Raw genomic sequence first — 21,834 nt, 5'->3', positions numbered from 1 at the left:
TCCTCTCCTGTAATACTCTGCACTGCTGTGGTCTCTGCTCCTCACTATATATATATATATATATATATATATATATATATATATATATATATATATATATATATATATATATATATATATATATCATATAACACTCCTCTCCTGTAATACTCTGCACTGCTGTGGTCTCTGCTCCTCACTATATATATAATCATAGAACACTCCTCTCCTGTAATACTCTGCACTGCTGTGGTCTCTGCTCCTCACTATATATATATATATATATATATATATATATATATATATATATATATATATAATCATATAACACTCCTCTCCTGTAATACTCTGCACTGCTGTGGTCTCTGCTCCTCACTATATATATATATATATATATAATCATATAACACTCCTCTCCTGTAATACTCTGCACTGCTGTGGTCTCTGCTCCTCACTATATATATAATAATATAACACTCCTCTCCTGTAATACTCTGCACTGCTGTGGTCTCTGCTCCTCACTATATATATATAATCATATAACACTCCTCTCCTGTAATACTCTGCACTGCTGTGGTCTCTGCTCCTCACTATATATATAATCATATAACACTCCTCTCCTGTATACTCTGCTCTGCTGTGGTCTCTGCTCCTCACTATATATATATATAATCATATAACACTCCTCTCCTGTAATACTCTGCACTGCTGTGGTCTCTGCTCCTCACTATATATATATATCATATAACACTCCTCTCCTGTAATACTCTGCACTGCTGTGGTCTCTGCTCCTCACTATATATATATATCATATAACACTCCTCTCCTGTAATACTCTGCACTGCTGTGGTCTCTGCTCCTCACTATATATATATATAATCATATAACACTCCTCTCCTGTAATACTCTGCACTGCTGTGGTCTCTGCTCCTCACTATATATATATATCATATAACACTCCTCTCCTGTAATACTCTGCACTGCTGTGATCTCTGCTCCTCACTATATATATATATATATATATAATCATATAACACTTCTCTCCTGTAATACTCTGCACTGCTGTGGTCTCTGCTCCTCACTATATATATAATCATATAACACTCCTCTCCTGTAATACTCTGCTCTGCTGTGGTCTCTGCTCCTCACTATATATATATATAATCATATAACACTCCTCTCCTGTAATACTCTGCACTGCTGTGATCTCTGCTCCTCACTATATATATATATAATCATATAACACTTCTCTCCTGTAATACTCTGCACTGCTGTGGTCTCTGCTCCTCACTATATATATAATCATATAACACTCCTCTCCTGTAATACTCTGCTCTGCTGTGGTCTCTGCTCCTCACTATATATATAATCATATAACACTCCTCTCCTGTAATACTCTGCACTGCTGTGGTCTCTGCTCCTCACTATATATATATAATCATATAACACTCCTCTCCTGTAATACTCTGCACTGCTGTGGTCTCTGCTCCTCACTATATATATATATAATCATATAACACTCCTCTCCTGTAATACTCTGCACTGCTGTGGTCTCTGCTCCTCACTATATATATATATATATATATATATATATATATATATATATATATATATAATCATATAACACTCCTCTCCTGTAATACTCTGCACTGCTGTGGTCTCTGCTCCTCACTATATATATATATATATATATATATATATATATATATATATATATATATATATAATCATATAACACTCCTCTCCTGTAATACTCTGCACTGCTGTGATCTCTGCTCCTCACTATATATATATATATATATATATATATATATATATATATATATAATCATATAACACTCCTCTCCTGTAATACTCTGCACTGCTGTGGTCTCTGCTCCTCACTATATATATATATATCATATAACACTCCTCTCCTGTAATACTCTGCACTGCTGTGGTCTCTGCTCCTCACTATATATATATATATATATATAATCATATAACACTCCTCTCCTGTAATACTCTGCACTGCTGTGGTCTCTGCTCCTCACTATATATATATATATATATAATCATATAACACTCCTCTCCTGTAATACTCTGCACTGCTGTGGTCTCTGCTCCTCACTATATATATATATATCATATAACACTCCTCTCCTGTAATACTCTGCTCTGCTGTGGTCTCTGCTCCTCACTATATATATATATATATCATATAACACTCCTCTCCTGTAATACTCTGCACTGCTGTGGTCTCTGCTCCTCACTATATATATATATATAATATAACACTCCTCTCCTGTAATACTCTGCACTGCTGTGGTCTCTGCTCCTCACTATATATATAATCATATAACACTCCTCTCCTGTAATACTCTGCACTGCTGTGGTCTCTGCTCCTCACTATATATATATAATCATATAACACTCCTCTCCTGTAATACTCTGCACTGCTGTGGTCTCTGCTCCTCACTATATATATATATAATCATATAACACTCCTCTCCTGTAATACTCTGCACTGCTGTGGTCTCTGCTCCTCACTATATATATATATATATATATATATATATATATATATATATATATATATATATATATATAATCATATAACACTCCTCTCCTGTAATACTCTGCACTGCTGTGGTCTCTGCTCCTCATATATATATATATATATATAATCATATAACACTCCTCTCCTGTAATACTCTGCACCTCACTATATATATATATATATATATATATATATCATATAACACTCCTCTCCTGTAATACTCTGCACTGCTGTGGTCTCTGCTCCTCACTATATATATATATATATATATATATATATATATATATATATATATATATATATATATATATAATCATATAACACTCCTCTCCTGTAATACTCTGCACTGCTGTGGTCTCTGCTCCTCACTCTATATATATATCATATAACACTCCTCTCCTGTAATACTCTGCACTGCTGTGGTCTCTGCTCCTCACTATATATATATATATATATAATCATATAACACTCCTCTCCTGTAATACTCTGCACTGCTGTGGTCTCTGCTCCTCACTATATATATATATATCATATAACACTCCTCTCCTGTAATACTCTGCACTGCTGTGATCTCTGCTCCTCACTATATATATATATATATATATATAATCATATAACACTCCTCTCCTGTAATACTCTGCACTGCTGTGGTCTCTGCTCCTCACTATCATATAACACTCCTCTCCTGTAATACTCTGCACTGCTGTGATCTCTGCTCCTCACTATATATATATATATCATATAACACTCCTCTCCTGTAATACTCTGCACTGCTGTGGTCTCTGCTCCTCACTATATATATATATATAATCATATAACACTCCTCTCCTGTAATACTCTGCACTGCTGTGGTCTCTGCTCCTCACTATATATATATATAATCATATAACACTCCTCTCCTGTAATACTCTGCACTGCTGTGATCTCTGCTCCTCACTATATATATATATATATAATCATATAACACTCCTCTCCCTGTAATACTCTGCACTGCTGTGGTCTCTGCTCCTCACTATATATATATATAATCATATAACACTCCTCTCCTGTAATACTCTGCACTGCTGTGGTCTCTGCTCCTCACTATATATATATATAATCATATAACACTCCTCTCCTGTAATACTCTGCACTGCTGTGATCTCTGCTCCTCACTATATATATATATATAATCATATAACACTCCTCTCCTGTAATACTCTGCACTGCTGTGGTCTCTGCTCCTCACTATATATATATATATAATCATATAACACTCCTCTCCTGTAATAATCTGCACTGCTGTGGTCTCTGCTCCTCACTAATATATATATATAATCATATAACACTCCTCTCCTGTAATAATCTGCACTGCTGTGGTCTCTGCTCCTCACTATATATATATATATATATATATATATATATATATATATCATATAACACTCCTCTCCTGTAATACTCTGCACTGCTGTGGTCTCTGCTCCTCACTATATATATATATATCATATAACACTCCTCTCCTGTAATACTCTGCACTGCTGTGATCTCTGCTCCTCACTATATATATATATAATCATATAACACTCCTCTCCTGTAATACTCTGCACTGCTGTGATCTCTGCTCCTCACTATATATATATATATATATATATATAATCATATAACACTCCTCTCCTGTAATACTCTGCACTGCTGTGGTCTCTGCTCCTCACTATCATATAACACTCTCTCCTGTAATACTCTGCACTGCTGTGATCTCTGCTCCTCACTATATATATATATATCATATAACACTCCTCTCCTGTAATACTCTGCACTGCTGTGTCTCTGCTCCTCACTATATATATATATTAATCATATAACACTCCTCTCCTGTAATACTCTGCACTGCTGTGGTCTCTGCTCCTCACTATATATATATATAATCATATAACACTCCTCTCCTGTAATACTCTGCACTGCTGTGATCTCTGCTCCTCACTATATATATATATATATAATCATATAACACTCCTCTCCTGTAATACTCTGCACTGCTGTGTCTCTGCTCCTCACTATATATATATATATATATATATATATATATATATATATATATATAATCATATAACACTCCTCTCCTGTAATACTCTGCTCTGCTGTGGACTCTGCCTTCTTCTCGTCACCACTTTACCTGTAGAATATGACGGCGCCATCATCGGAGATGTACAGAGGCCAGGCATTCAGTGTCGACACTTTCGGGTTCCAGTCTAATTCCTGGTGTATCTCCAGAACAGATATGTCACAGGGGAAGGTTCCTCGGCCCTGGAGAAGGTGACGGCACAAAAGGCATCAAGATCACAATACGACGGTGTTATCAGCGCTCGATTACTACAGGCTGCCTGTACACTTTGCTGGCATGAGGAGGGCAAGGGACCTCCAGCAGATGTCCGAGCTGATCGGGACCTCGCGTTTGCAATACAGAGGTTGTCGGAGCATAGTTGACTGATAGTGGTCTCCATGGTGCAATGGCGGCGTCCTGATCAGCTGATACGACGGCTGGAGGTCCCATGACCTGCTCCATGCTGTAGTATCGGTGCTCCAAGTGTACAGGCAGCCTATAGTAATTGAGCACCTATCCGACAGCATGGAGCAGGGCAAGGGACCTCCAGCCATTGTACCAGCTGATCTAGACCCTGCGAATGTTCCTGTCAGCCCCTCAGCAACCCCACAGATTTTACTGATTTTAGAACAAATTTGTTTTCAGGATCTAAAGGGTTAATGCCCGGCATTGGCAGCTCAACCTGGCTGTTTACAGCAGCCATTTCTAACCGGCATTGAAGTGAACTCAGGAGCTGACGTTGCTTTAACACCTTGGAGACGCAGGGCGTACGCGTACGCCCCCTTCCCGAATCCTTGAGGACTCCGGGCGTATGGCTAATGGGGTTTAAACCATTCTCACCAGGGAGAACGGGTTAAACTTCAAGGGTCCCGGTTGCTACGGACAGCCAGGACCCACGGCTAATTTCGGGCATGGCCTACGCCTGGCATTAACCCTTTAGATGCAGAGATCAAAGTTGACTGCGGTGTCTAAAACAAAACCAAAATTATCCCGTCAGCTCAGCGGTAACACTGATCAATGCTAGGCTATGGCATAGCAGTGATCAGTGTATACAATCAGAAGATTAATAGAGAAGAGGTGAATTAACCCCTTCCCTATTAAATGTTTAAATCACCCCCATTTTTCAATGTTTTAAATAAAATAATTTATAAATAAATTAAAATAATCATGTGGTACCGCCGCGCGCGCAAATGTCCGAAATATTAAATAATAAGTTTAGCTAAACCGCACGGTCGATGGTGTACACTTAAAAGAATACCAATGTCCAAATTTGTGCATTTTTGGTCACTTCATATACCATAAATTATTAAAAAGCAAAAAGTCCCATCAAAAAAAAACGGCACCGATAAAAACTACAGACCACGGAACAAAAAATGAGCCCTCAAATAGCCCCTTATGTGGAAAAATAAAAGTTATAGGGGTCAGAAGATAAAAATGTTAAACATACTAATTTTGGTGCACGCATTTAGAATTTTTTTAAGTAGTTAAAGGGGTACTCCGCTGATCAGCGCTTGGAACGAACTGGAGGCTGCGGCGGGAACTTGTGACGCATTAGCCCTGCCCCCTCATGATTTCAAGCCCCGCTTACCCCCTCAAAGCAAGTCTATGGGAGTGACAGCTGTCACGCCCCCTCCCATAGACTTGCATTGAGGGGGTGGGGTGTGACATCATAAGGGGGCGCAGATATGACGTCACATTAATGTTTATGGGAGGTGCCGTGTGTGTGTGTGTGTGGGGGGGGGGGGGGGTCAGTCATTCACAACAGTCACGCCTCCTCCCATAGACATGAATGAAGAGGGTGTGATGGGTGTGGTCGCCCGTCATGGAGCGGATTTTGCTCCGTGCACCGGATTACTGAGGTGCCAGCCGGAGATCGTGGGGGTCCGGCAGATCGGGGAAGGGATGTTTAGGCGGGGGGGGGGGGGATTAGTACCCATTTAAGCAGCTCTGGGATGAGCAGCGGAGCAGGACTTACCTTTGCAAACTCTAAGTTCTCCAGTGAGATCCCGCTGAGCTCACACATCTGAAAGGAGAGGGTAGAACAGTAAATTTCCCATCATCCCTTTGCGGTAAAATGAGGAGCTCCTCCCTAGTCGTGACCTTTAAACCCCCCAGCGCTCACCTTCTCCCTCAGCTCCATTACACTATTGGTCTCCAGCACGATCTCCTGGAACGGGTCCAGCGTGAGCCGAGACGGCCTCCACCTCTTGGTGAGCAGAGACAGCTGGGACATGGACTTCATCTTCTCACTCTCTGCCAAAGGAAAAGCGGGTAAGAACAGGAGGAAGGGGAGGCGTGCAGCTGCGGATGGGACTTGAAACGCCATTTTGTCTGTCATGCAACGTGCATGACTAAGTACAGCGGTATGTGCACTCTCTCCTTCTCGGTGGCTGTAAAAGGAACCTATCACAGGGGCAACACATTTCAAAGAGTTTCCCAGCCAAGGTGCCTCCCGCTGTTGCAAAACGACAACTCCCAGGATTCCCGGACAGCCGAAGGTGCTGTGCAGCAGAAATTAAAGAAACTGCAACAGCAAGGAAAGGGTTACACTAAACAATGAACTGCTGCTACTGCTTCTGACAAGCTAAGGCAGCGCTTCCAAACCAAGGCACCTCCAAGCTGTTGAAAAACTACAACTCCCAGCATGCCCAGACAGCCAGCGGCTGTCCGGGCATGCTGGGAGTTTTAGTTTTGCAACAGCTGGAGGTGCCTTGGTTTGGAAGCGCTGCCTTAGCTTGTCAGAAGCAGTAGCAGCAGTTCATTGTTGGGAAACGCTGGCTCATGCACTAGTGACATCCAAAGCCGCACACATCTGAAAGGAAGATGCTGCCCAATTCTCTCCTATCCAGACAGTTTGCTACAATGTATCACTACGATTAATACATTTTGTCCGTCTTGCAACGTGTCCGTCTTGCAATGCGCACTCTCTCCTTCCCAGTTGCTGTAAAGGGAACCTTTCATAGTGGCAACACATATCAAAGAGTTTCCCAATCAGCATGCCTCCAGCTGCATGCTGGGAGTCGTAGTTTTGCAACAGCTGGAGGCACACTAGTTGGGAAACATTAATGTAACGGGGCACTGCAGTGTCTGACCGCTGGGACCCTCTCAATCTACTGCCTGATGCTCTGGCTCTCCTCGCGCACATAGCGGGGGTCAGCACACGCCCTCCAATCATCACACCTATTTAGGCGCAGTCTGTGGTCATGGCTTTTTTTTGCAAAATCTTGCGGAGGCAATTTACATACATGCTTATTATGTAGAAATTTTCTTAATCATTATGGATGAGACTGAGGGCATACGCTGGTGCTAGGAAATGTTACGATGCAGCATTGTGTGTTTCCACTTGTTAGGACAAATCTTAGTGAAGGTTAAAGGGGTACTCCGGTGGAAATAAAAGGTCTTCAAATCAGATGGTGAAAGAAAGTTAAACAGATTTGTAAATTACTTCTATGCAAAAATCTTAATCCTTCTAGTACTTATGTGCTGTGTGCTCCACAGGAAGTTGTGTAGTTTTTTTCAATTCTGACCACAGTGCAAACCTCTTCTGCTCTGGACAGTTCCTGACATGGACAGAGGGGTCAACAGAGAGCACTGTGGTCAGACAGAAGAGAACCACACAACTTCCTCTGGAGAATACACCAGCTGATAAGTACTGGAAGGATTAAGATTTATAAATAGAAGTAATTTACAAATTTACAAACTTTCTGGCACCAGTTGATCTGAAAACTATTGTTTTCCATAGGAGTGCCCCTTTGATTTTTAATGACATGTGCAGAAGACAGAATTAACCCCTCACGTTACCTTCCAGCACTTCCAAGAACACTTCCCAGTTGCTCGAAATACTAATCTCGTTCTCGTACACGTGGTAATCGAGGAATACTGTTCCCGGGTTCTTCCAAGTCTTCTTCCGTAAACGGAATCTGCAGATGAGAGATGAAGAGTCGTGTGATGACGTGTCCGGTCACTAGGGGGCAATCTATGAACTGGTGGCACGGACCACCTACCTGTCTATAGAGAGCTCCAGGCCGCACTGCTCCCTGAGCTGAGGGATCAGCTCCTCCTTGGACTGTCGCACGCTCATCCCTTTGGTGAACACGGCGTCCAGCAGGAACTTACATGGCTGCCAAAGAAATCGGGAGTCAGCAATTAATAATAATAATAAAAATAATAATTAATATAATATATATATATATATATTTATATATATTTATATATATTTATATATATTTATATATATATATATATATATATATATATATATATATATATATATATATATATATATATATATATATATATATATATATATATATATATATATATATACCGTATATACTCGAGTATAAGCCGACCCGAGTATAAGCCGAGACCCCTAATTTCAACCCAAAATCCCAGGAAAAGTTATTAACTCGAGTATAAGCCTAGGGTGGGAAATACATCATCCCCCCCTGTCATCATCCAGACCGGTCATTAACATCCTCATCATCATCACCGCCTGTCATCATCCAGACCCTCATCATCATCACCTGTCATCATCCCCTTGTCATCATCCCACACATCCCCCCTTCATCATCCCCTTGTCATCATCCCCACCCCCCTTCATCATCCCCTTGTCATCATCCCCCACCCCCCTTCATCATCCCCTTGTCATCATCCCCCCCCTTCATCATCCCCTTGTAATCATCCCACACACCCCCCTTCATCATCCCCTTGTCATCATCCCCACCCCCCTTCATCATCCCCTTGTCATCATCCCCACCCCCCTTCATCATCCCCTTGTCATCATCCCCACCCCCCTTCATCATTCCCTTGTAATCATCCCACACACCCCCCTTCATCATCCCCTTGTCATCATCCCCACCCCCTTCATCATCCCACACCCCCCCTTCATCATCCTCTTGTCATCATCCCACACCCCCCTTCATCATCCCACACACCCCCTTCATCATCCTCTTCTCATCATCCGCCCTCAGTGGTCTTCAACCTGCGGACCTCCAGAGGTTTCAAAACTACAACTCCCAGCAAGCCCGGGCAGCCATCGGCTGTCCGGGCTTGCTGGGAGTTGTAGTTTTGAAACCTCCTGAGGTCCGCAGGTTGAAGACCACTGCGGCCTTCGACATCATCCAGCCCCCTCTCACCCCCCTTTAGTTCTGTACAGTACTCCCCTCCGCTCGGCGCTGGTCCGGTCCTGCAGGGCTGTCCGGAGAGGAGGTGGTCCGGTGAGGAGGTGGTCCGGGCTGCTATCTTCACCGGGGGCGCCTCTTCTCCGCGCTTCCGGCCCGGAATAGAGGCGTTGCCTTGACAATGACGCAGAAGTACGTTGGTAATGAACGTACCTCTGCGTCGTTGTCAAGGTAACGTGACTATTCTGGGGCCGGGCCCGAAGCGCTTAGAAGAGGCCTCCCCGGTGAAGATAGCAGCCCGGAACCACTATCCCACCGGACCACCTCCTCTCCGGACAGCCCTGCAGCACCGGACCAGCGCCGAGCGGAGGTGAGTACTGTACAGAACTAAAGGGGGGTGAGAGGGGGCTGGATGATGTCGAAGGCCGCAGTGGTCTTCAACCTGCGGACCTCCGGAGGTTTCAAAACTACAACTCCCAGCAAGCCCGGACAGCCGATGGCTGCCCGGGCTTGCTGGGAGTTGTAGTTTTGAAACCTCTGGAGGTCCGCAGGTTGAAGACCACTGCGGGTGGAGAGTTCACTCGAGTATAAGCCGAGGGGGGTGTTTTCAGCACGAAAAATCGTGCTGAAAAACTCGGCTTATACTCGAGTATATACGGTATATATATATATATATATATATATATATATATATATATATATATATATATATATATATATATATATATATATATATATATATACATACACACACACACACACACACTTTTAATTAATAATAATAATGATTAATATTTAATTATTAATAAAAAAATAAATATGGATTGTCAGGCCCAAGGCCTGATTATGGAAACATACATGTGTTTAATAATTGCATCTATGTATAAACTAAGACCTGGGGGGTGAGGGGTCATTCAGACGGTGTATCCTGTGTCTTTTGTGTATTGCAGTTTATTGGGGGTCTGGCTGTGTGTTTACATCTTCTTTGAAGTCATGCACTCTGGTCCCATCATATAATCAAACAGATAAGGGGCCAGGAAGAGAGAATGTATCTTAGTCTATATATACTGTAATACTCTGTACTGCTGGGAGACTCGGGGGTCTACAATGTATCTTAGTCTATATATACTGTACTGTAATACTCTGTACTGCTGGGAGACTCGGGGGTCTACAATGTATCTTATAGTCTATATATACTGTAATACTCTGTACTGCTTGGAGACTCTGGGTCTACAATGTATCTTAGTCTATGTATACTGTAATACTCTGTACTGCTGGGAGACTCGGGGGTCTACAATGTATCTTAGTCTATATATACTGTAATACTCTGTACTGCTGGGAGACTCGGGGGTCTACAATGTATCTTAGTCTATATATACTGTAATACTCTGTACTGCTGGGAGACTCGGGGGTCTACAATGTATCTTAGTCTATATATATATATATATATATATATATACTGTAATACTCTGTACTGCTGGGAGACTCGGGGGTCTACAATGTATCTTAGTCTATATATACTGTAATACTCTGTACTGCCGGGAGACTCGGGGGTCTACAATGTATTTTAGTCTATATACTGTAATACTCTGTACTGCTGGGAGACTCGGGGGTCTACAATGTATCTTAGTCTATATATACTGTAATACTCTATACTGCTGGGAGACTCGGGGGTCTATAATGTATATTTTAGTCTATATATACTGTAATACTCTGTACTGCTGGGAGACTCGGGGGTCTACAATGTATCTTATAGTCTATATACACTGTAATACTCTGTACTGCTGGGAGACTCGGGGGTCTACAATGTATCTTAGTCTATATATACTGTAATACTCTGTACTGCTGGGAGACTCGGGGGTCTACAATGTATCTTATAGTCTATATATACTGTAATACTCTGTACTGCTGGGAGACTCGGGGGTCTACAATGTATCTTAGTCTATATATACTGTAATACTCTGTACTGCTGGGAGACTCGGGGGTCTACAATGTATCTTAGTCTATATACTGTAATACTCTGTACTGCTGGGAGACTCGGGGGTCTACAATGTATCTTAGTCTATATATACTGTAATACTCTGTACTGCTGGGAGACTCGGGGGTCTACAATGTATCTTAGTCTATATATATATATATATATACTGTAATACTCTGCACTGCTGGGAGACTCGGGGGTCTACAATGTATCTTAGTCTATATATACTGTAATACTCTGTACTGCCGGGAGACTCGGGGGTCTACAATGTATTTTAGTCTATATACTGTAATACTCTGTACTGCTGGGAGACTCGGGGGTCTACAATGTATCTTAGTCTATATATACTGTAATACTCTATACTGCTGGGAGACTCGGGGGTCTATAATGTATATTTTAGTCTATATATACTGTAATACTCTGTACTGCTGGGAGACTGGGTCTACAATGTATCTTAGTCTATATACTGTAATACTCTGTACTGCTGGGAGACTCGGGGGTCTACAATGTATCTTAGTCTATATACTGTAATACTCTGTACTGCTGGGAGACTGGGTCTACAATGTATCTTAGTCTATATACTGTAATACTCTGTACTGCTGGGAGACTCGGGGGTCTACAATGTATCTTAGTCTATATATACTGTAATACTCTGTACTGCTGGGAGACTCGGGGGTCTACAATGTATCTTAGTCTATATATACTGTAATACTCTGTACTGCTGGGAGACTCGGGGGTCTACAATGTATCTTATAGTCTATATACACTGTAATACTCTGTACTGCTGGGAGACTCGGGGGTCTACAATGTATCTTAGTCTATATATACTGTAATACTCTGTACTGCTGGGAGACTCGGGGGTCTACAATGTATCTTATAGTCTATATATACTGTAATACTCTGTACTGCTGGGAGACTCGGGGGTCTACAATGTATCTTAGTCTATATACTGTAATACTCTGTACTGCAGGGAGACTCGGGGGTCTACAATGTATCTTAGTCTATATATACTGTACTGTAATACTCTGTACTGCAGGGAGACTCGGGGGTCTACAAAGTATCTTAGTCTATATATACTGTAATACTCTGTACTGCTGGGAGACTCGGGGGTCTACAATGTATCTCAGTCTATATACTGTAATACTCTGTACTGCTGGGAGACTCGGGGGTCTACAATGTATCTTAGTCTATATATACTGTAATACTCTGTACTACTGGGAGACTCGGGGGTCTACAATGTATCTTAGTCTATATATACTGTACTGTAATACTCTGTACTGCAGGGAGACTCGGGGGTCTACAATGTATCTTAGTCTATATATACTGTAATACTCTGTACTGCAGGGAGACTCGGGGGTCTACAATGTATCTTAGTCTATATATACTGTAATACTCTGTACTGCTGGGAGACTCGGGGGTCTACAATGTATCTTAGTCTATATATACTGTACTGTAATACTCTGTACTGCTGGGAGACTCGGGGGTCTACAATGTATCTTATAGTCTATATATACTGTAATACTCTGTACTGCTGGGAGACTCGGGGGTCTACAATGTATCTTAGTCTATATATACTGTAATACTCTGTACTGCTGGGAGACTCGGGGGTCTACAATGTATCTTAGTCTATATATACTGTAATACTCTACTGCTGGGAGACTCTGGGTCTACAATGTATCTTAGTCTATATACTGTAATACTCTGTACTGCAGGGAGACTCGGGGGTCTACAATGTATCTTAGTCTATATATACTGTACTGTAATACTCTGTACTGCAGGGAGACTCGGGGGTCTACAAAGTATCTTAGTCTATATATACTGTAATACTCTGTACTGCTGGGAGACTCGGGGGTCTACAATGTATCTTAGTCTATATATACTGTAATACTCTGTACTGCTGGGAGACTCGGGGGTCTACAATGTATCTTAGTCTATATATACTGTAATACTCTGTACTGCTGGGAGACTCGGGGGTCTACAATGTATCTTAGTCTATATATACTGTAATACTCTGTACTGCTGGGAGACTCGGGGGTCTACAATGTATCTTAGTCTATATATACTGTAATACTCTGTACTGCTGGGAGACTCGGGGTCTACAATGTATCTTAGTCTATATATACTGTAATACACTGTACTGCTGGGAGACTCGGGGTCTACAATGTATCTTAGTCTATATACTGTAATACTCTGTACTGCTGGGAGACTCGGGGGTCTACAATGTATCTTAGTCTATATATACTGTAATACTCTGTACTGCTGGGAGACTCGGGGGTCTACAATGTATCTTAGTCTATATATACTGTAATACTCTGTACTGCAGGGAGACTCGGGGGTCTACAATGTATCTTAGTCTATATATACTGTAATACTCTACTGCTGGGAGACTCGGGGGTCTACAATGTATCTTAGTCTATATACTGTAATACTCTGTACTGCTGGGAGACTCGGGGGTCTACAATGTATCTTAGTCTATATACTGTAATACTCTGTACTGCTGGGAGACTCGGGGGTCTACAATGTATCTTAGTCTATATACTGTAATACTCTGTACTGCTGGGAGACTCGGGGGTCTACAATGTATCTTAGTCTATATACTGTAATACTCTGTACTGCTGGGAGACTCTGGGTCTACAATGTATCTTAGTCTATATACTGTAATACTCTGTACTGCTGGGAGACTCGGGGGTCTACAATGTATCTTAGTCTATATATACTGTAATACTCTGTACTGCAGGGAGACTCGGGGGTCTACAATGTATCTTAGTCTATATATACTGTAATACTCTGTACTGCAGGGAGACTCGGGGGTCTACAATGTATCTTAGTCTATATACACTGTAATACTCTGTACTGCTGGGAGACTCGGGGGTCTACAATGTATCTTAGTCTATATACTGTAATACTCTGTACTGCTGGGAGACACGGGGGTCTACAATGTATCTTATAGTCTATATATACTGTAATACTCTGTACTGCTGGGAGACTCGGGGGTCTACAATGTATCTTAGTCTATATATACTGTAATACTCTGTACTGCTGGGAGACTCGGGGGTCTACAATGTATCTTATAGTCTATATATACTGTAATACTCTGTACTGCTGGGAGACTCGGGGGTCTACAATGTATCTTAGTCTATATATACTGTAATACTCTGTACTGCTGGGAGACTCGGGGGTCTACAATGTATCTTAGTCTATATATACTGTAATACTCTGTACTGCCGGGAGACTCGGGGGTCTACAATGTATCTTAGTCTATATATACTGTAATACTCTGTACTGCTGGGAGACTCGGGGGTCTACAATGTATTTTAGTCTATATACTGTAATACTCTGTACTGCTGGGAGACTCGGGGGTCTACAATGTATTTTTACATTTGGGGGTCTGCTTATGTGACCTCCTGTAAGACCTGTTCATTATACTGTGTAACTCTTTTTACTCTTCTCCTGAAATACTCTGTGCTGCTGGATTAAGTTTTTTATGAAGATTAAGTGGTTTCTAGAAACATGTGATTGGTCGGGTGTCTGAGTGCTCAGACCTTGACTGATCGCTAGAACGAGACGGGAGAAGAGCGCGCTTAGCACACTCTTCTCCCGGCTCGTTCTAGCGGTCAGTCGGGGTCTGAGCACTCAGACCCTTGCGGATGAAAATGTGACTTTTTTTTAAAGTGAAAGGTACGTCAATTCCTGGCCTCATACCTCAGTCTCGTTCAGCAGGAGCTGGAACACTTTAACCCTGTACTCTCCTTTCTTCAGGGCCCTGCCGAGCCGGATAGTGATCTAAAGTGATAAGATACAAGATGCGGGTTATACAGAAGTCCTGCAATATAGAGAGCACTCCCAGTATACAGGTAACCACATCACTGAACCAGTGGCTGTGGTGCTGCACATACACACGACATCATGGCGGCCACGTGAAGACAGAAACACTTTATATGGAGCTTACGTTAAAGCATATTAAAGTGTAGCTTTGATTAGATCTGTTTAAAGGGGAACTCCACCCTTAGATATCTTATCTGAGCAGAGCAGGGAGGTAACCCTGCCCCCCTGTCAATCAAATTCAACTTTTTATTTATTATTTTTTTTTATATATATATATATATATATATATATATATATATATTTATTTATTTATTTATTTAGTTTTTTAACCTGTTATGAAGTTGGATCTGACTGGGCAACAGGGGTTGGATGCATATATTACAGAGTGAGACCCCTAGTGGCCGCTTTTTTAGTTAACTTTTTTCAGCCATTTAGAAAAATATTTTTTAATCAAAATATATTAATTACATTAATTAAGTAACTTTTTTAAAGTACTACTTCAAAATAAATATATTTAAAAAAAAATGTTTTTTTTTTTCCTGCAGTCTGCAGTGATGTCCATAGTAATAAAACATCACCCTAAGGTGCATTGTATATAGAGAGATGCATTTTATTTTTTTTTATAGGTAAACACCAAACATCTCCCCCTCACCAGTGGCCAGGTTTTCAAAACTACAACTTCTAGCATGCCCGGACAGCCGTTGGCTGTCCGGGCATGCAGGAAATTGTAGTTTTGAAACAGCTGGAGGCACACTTGTTGGGAAACACTGATCTAATCCCTACCTGCCTGCCCCACACAAATTAACAGGATAGGTCAGGGGGCTTAGCTGGCTTCATTCATGACGGGTGCAGGTTGCTAGCTGCAGCTGACACCCTCTGCTAATAACTAACAGCAGCAATCACATGCCGCGTTCTATAGCGGTTGCAGCACTTACGAGGCTGCCTGACAGGTGCCCACCCAGTCAGCCCTCCGATAGGCACCCCTGCAAAGCAGCTGTGGAGCGGTTATCAGTTAACACGGTAGCCGGAGGCTTTAAAGGGAATCTGACATCAGATTTTGCATTACATGACACCTGGGAGACCTTCCTGCTAAACAGAGATGGTGACGATATGAAATTTGACAGGTGTCCCTGCCAGTCGGTAAGTAGTCCCCAGGGCAGGGAAGCCATCCTCTTGTAGTCTAGCCTGCGTGATTGACAGCCTGGGCACGGCCCACGACATCTTAGAAAGAAGAGCGGTGACACAGGCTGTCAATCATGCTGAGTGGGCGTGAACAGATATAGTTTCTTAAAGTGACAGGTACACTACGTCGTCATTAAATACCTTGTTGTCATCAGAGAAGGAGGAGAGGGTTTCGTTCAGCCGGACGCTTTCGAACTCCTGGTTGCTGGCGTAGACGCGGAAGACTTTAAACTGGGAGGACGGGACCCCCACAAAGGGCTCCAGCTGCTGCTTGAAAGCAGAGAGGGTGATTCTTTTATCTACATTCACCAATAAACCTGTAGGAGAGAGAACTGGATCAGCAGCAGAAGAGGATGCGGTCGCCAAAGAATTCCCATAACGCGTGCGCAAATATAAACACCAGGTCAGGAGGTTATCTAGGAATTAAAAAACAGCTAATTTCTTTCAAAAACCACTCCCTGTCTGTCTCCAGGTTACATTTCAAATTGTCCTCTTCCGACCCCTATAACTTTCTTATTTTTTTCGTAATTTTTTTGCATTGTGATCTGAAATTTTTATCGGTACCATTTTTGTTTTGATAGGAATTTTTGATCGCTTTTAAAAAAAAAATTTAAGGTATACAAAAGTGACCAGAAATCCAAAATTTGGGATTTTGGTAATTTATTTTTATGTGTACGCCATTGACCCTGCAGTTTAATTAAGATTATATTTTTATAGTTCGGACATCAACTCATGTGGCGATACCATATATATGTTTCCTTTTGTTTACTTTTTAAATGGGAAAAGGGGGGTGATTCAAACTTTTATTAGGGAAGGGGTTGATTCACACTTAACTTTTTATTTTATTTTAAAAACACAATTTTTTAGTCCCCATAGGAGACTATTACATGTAATCTTCAGATTGCATACACTGATCAATACCATAACATAGCATTGATCAGCGTTATTGGTGCTCTGCGGCTCAAGCCTGCAATGGCTCCACAGCAATGATTGGATGGTGAGCAGGCAGATAAGGGCCCGCCCACCATCCTCTCGGCTGATTGGGACATTGCGGTTTTACTGCTGCGGTCCCGATCAGCTCCGCTGAGCTGCCGGTACTTTTTTAAATTTTTTTTTTTTTTTAGACGCCACAATATGATTGCGGCATCTAAGGTGTTAACACCAGACATCACTGCGATCGGTGATGTCCAGCATTAGCCACGGGTCCCAGTGGCAGATAGCCACTAGGACCACCCTTTTATGATGCATACATGTACGCCCTGCGTCCTTAAAGGGGTTATCCAGGAAAAAACTTTTTTTTTATATATATCAACTGGCTCCAGAAAGTTAAACAGATTTGTAAATTACTTCTATTAAAAAATCTTAATCCTTTCAGTACTTATGAGTTCAGCACTTAGACAGAAAAGAACAACCTTAACTTCAGAAGCTCATAAGTACTGAAAGGATTAAGATTTTTTAATGGAAGTAATTTACAAATCTGTTTAACTTTCTGGAGCCAGTTGGTATATATGAAAAAAGTTTTTTCTGGGATACCCCCTTTAAAGGGGTACTCCGCTTCCGCTGCTCAGCATTTCAAACAAACGCTGGAGCCGGGAGCTTGTGACATCATGCCCCGCCCCCTCAATGCAAGTCTATGGGAGGGGGCGTGACTGCTGTCACGCCTCCTCCCATAGACTTGCATTGAAGGGGGTGGGGCGTGACGTCAAAAAGTGGAGGGACTATGTGACAAGCTCCCGGTGCCGGCTCCAGCATTCGGAACAGTTTGTTCCAAACGCTGAGCAGCGGAGTACCCCTTTAAGGTGTTAAATCACCCCTTTTTTCAATTTTTTTTTATTTAAAAAAAAAATTACAATTATGTAAACAAAAACAAACATATGTAATATCGCCATGTGCGTAAATGTTCAGAGTATTAAAATAAGTTAAATTAACATTAAGAGAAACCGCACGGTCAATGTCGTATTTTTGGTCACTTCATCAGAAAAAAAACTAATAAAAAAAGTGACAAAAAAAAAATAATAATAAAAATATGACTGCGCAAAAAATGAGCCTGATCTATGGAAGAATATATACGGCGTTACAGGGGTCAGAAGAGGACAATTTAAAGCACTCATTTTCGCACAAAAAAATATAAAAGTAATTTTTTAAAAAGTGGTGAAATAAAACCTATATAAATTGTGTCGCCTCGTATGGACCAACAGAATAGAGGTAACATATTTTTACCGTACAACGCAGGAAGCCTCCAAAATTTACTATATGGATTTATTTATTTTTTTCCATTTTAAATCACTAATTATTTTTTTTGTTTCCCTGTAGATTTTGTGGTAAAATGAGTGATGTCATTAGAGAGGCCTCATATGGTCTGAAGGTGGAATACTGAAAGCGTTAGAACTATTAGAAGGCGAGAAGGAAAAAACGCAAGTGCAAAAAAAAAATTTAAAAAACCCTGGCGTGCTTAAAAGGGGTACTCCGCTGGAAAACATTTTTCTTTAAATCAACTGATGCCAGAAAGTTACACAGATTTGTAAATTACTTCTATTAAAAAAATCTTAATCCTTCCAGTACTTCTCAGCTGCTGTATTCTCCACAGGAAGTTCTTTTCTTTTTCAATTTCCTTTCTGTCTGACCACAGTGCTCTCTGCCGACACCTCTGTCCATGTCAGGAACTGTCCAGAGCAGGAGAGGTTTTCTATGGGGATTTTCTCCTACTCTGGACAGAGGTGTCAGCAGAGAGCACTGTGGTCAGGCAGAAAGGAAATTCAAAAAGAAAAGAACTTCCTGTGGATCATACAGCAGCTGATAAGTACTGGAAGGATTAAGATTTTTTAATAGAAGTGATTTACAAATCTGTTTAACTTTCTGGCACCAGTTGATGTAACAAAATATTTTCCAGAGGAGTACCCCTTTAAGAGGTTAAAAATGCACATTTTTCAGAAGACTGACAAATTAATTAAAAAAGCAAAAAAACAGAACGTGCATGAGGGAAAAAGCATGCACATTTTGTCCAACGTAAAATGTTGCTGGAGAATAAGATAGGACAGTGGTTTCCAAACTGTTCACCTCCAGCTGTCAATACTACAAATCCCAGCATGCCCTGACATTTGTAGGCTCTCCAGCTGTTGAAAAACTACAGCTCCCAGCATGCCCTTACAACTAAACTCTCTCCAGCTGTCACAATACTACAAATCCCAGCATTCCCTGACTTCAGCAGGCTCTCAAACAGCTGCAAAACTACAACTCCCAGCAAAACGTGACATCAGTAAGCTCTTCAGCTGTTGCAAAACTACAACTCCCAGCATACTGTGACAGCCGAAGGCAGTCAGGACATGCTGGGAGTTGTAGATTTGCAACAGCTGGAGAGCCACAGGTTGGAGGCCATGCACCCAGATCACCTCTAATATGAGGTCATACAAGAGACCCTCGCAGTCGGAGTGGTGCTGGACCTTTAAAGGGGTACTCCGGTGCCAGAAAGTTAAACAGATTTGTAAATTACTTTTATTAAAAAATCTTAATCCTTCCAGTACTTTTTAGCAGCTTTACGCTACAGAGGAAATTCATTTTTTTTTAATCTCTTTTTTTGTCTTGTCCACAGTACTCTCTGCTGACACCTGATGCCCGTATGAGGAACTGTCCAGAGCAGGAGAAAATCCCCATAGCAAACCTATGCTGCTCTGGACAGTTCCTGATACGGACAGAGGTGTCAGCAGAGAGCACTTTGGACAAGACAAAAAAAGAAAGTAAAAAAGAACAGAATATCCTCTGGAGCATACAGCTGCTAAAAAGTACCGGAAGGGTTAAGATTTTTTTTATAGAAGTAATTTACAAATCTGTTTAACTTTCTGGCACCAGTTGATTTATTAAGACCTAAAAAAAAAAATGTTTTCCACCGGAGTACCACTTTAAGGCCCATAACTTTTCACCCTTCCACCCCTTTCATGCTGTGAGCTGTGGCTTTGCAACAGCTGGAGGCCCACAGTTTGGATACCACAGCGATAGGATGTATCTCAATAAAATTACTAGTTAGATTGAGTATGCAAATAAGCTCTCCTCTAAAAAGGGAAAAACGTGCTCTCTAGCGCCTCCTCTGTCTGGTCTGGGTGCCACAAGTGTCTCCTGAATATTGGTCACCCCTGCCCACCCAGAACCCCCCCTGGCAGCTGAGGTTGGATTCTTCAATCAGGGGGGAGATGGGGGGTGACAGGAGTGATAAAGGAGGGACAGATCCTTCAGTCAGTGAACCTGTACGCCTCCATGTATCCAGGCTAAAGGTCTATACCAGATCATAGTATGTTTCCCAACCTGGGCGCCTTAAGTTGTTGCAAAACTACAACTACCAGCATGCACGGACAGCCAACGGCTGTCCGTGCATGCTGGGAGTTGTAGTTTGGCAGCAGCTGGAGGCCCCCTGCTTAGGAAACACTGCTTTAGATTCTGCTGTTTGACTTTGTCTTAGGCCTGGCTGGAAGCCCCATAAGGTTGTAGGATAAAGCTATGGGGGATCCTGTACAAAGTGCAGTATTTAAAAGGACACAAACACTACTGATCTAAGTCATTTACCCCCTTTTTAAATGGCACGGTCAGTGTGACCGCTGATGTGGGTCATTAATGGCGAGTGTCGGCTGCAGATAGCAACCGGCAACTACACGAGCTCAGCTCCTGCACTTCCGCCATGGCCCCTGACCACACACACGATGTACATCAAATGTCGTGTAGCGGTTAATATCAATCCCCTACAGCAGGATTTCTCAACTAGCGTGCCTCCAGCTGTTGCAAAACTACAACTCCGTTGGCTGTCCGGGCATGCTGGGAGTTGTAGTTTTACAACAGCTGGATGTGTCTTGGTTGGGAAATACTGCCCTAGATTGTCAAAAGCAGCATTTCAGTGCTTGGTGTAACCCTTTCCTTGCTGTTGCAGTTTCTTTCATTTCTGTTCACACAGCATGTGGGCATGCTGGGAGTTGTAGTTTTGCAACAGCTAGAGGCACACTAGTCGGTAAACACTGCCCTACAGTCTTGAGAAGACGGTAGCTCAAATGGTTGGGGCCCCTCTGCTATAATTCCAACACGTACGTTACTTGACACCTGACTAAGGATATTAGCCATTGAGTTACAGGGAGATACCTATAGGTGG

The 21,834-nt window shown here is 41.8% G+C and overlaps 1 protein-coding gene across 2 annotated transcripts in view; it reads right to left on the bottom strand.

Moving 5' to 3' along the window:
* The window catches only part of USP47 (ubiquitin specific peptidase 47), a 99,008-nt gene that overhangs the window by 2,965 nt on the left and 74,209 nt on the right, over positions 1-21,834 (bottom strand). For both annotated transcript variants that reach the window (XM_056527981.1, XM_056527980.1), the window contains exons 21-27: positions 16,848-17,023; positions 15,402-15,482; positions 8,603-8,718; positions 8,400-8,518; positions 6,721-6,851; positions 6,574-6,621; positions 4,671-4,801 (exon numbers count right to left, since the gene is read on the bottom strand). In XM_056527981.1, the coding sequence (XP_056383956.1) occupies positions 4,671-4,801; positions 6,574-6,621; positions 6,721-6,851; positions 8,400-8,518; positions 8,603-8,718; positions 15,402-15,482; positions 16,848-17,023 (802 nt within the window). The remainder of the gene's footprint in view (positions 1-4,670; positions 4,802-6,573; positions 6,622-6,720; positions 6,852-8,399; positions 8,519-8,602; positions 8,719-15,401; positions 15,483-16,847; positions 17,024-21,834) is intronic.

The sequence above is a fragment of the Hyla sarda genome, chromosome 6, assembly GCF_029499605.1.
Source record: "Hyla sarda isolate aHylSar1 chromosome 6, aHylSar1.hap1, whole genome shotgun sequence".
Classification (NCBI taxonomy): Eukaryota; Metazoa; Chordata; class Amphibia; order Anura; family Hylidae; genus Hyla; species Hyla sarda.
Note: the sequence above shows the minus strand (reverse complement) of the source record. Positions and strands in the feature narration are given on the sequence as shown.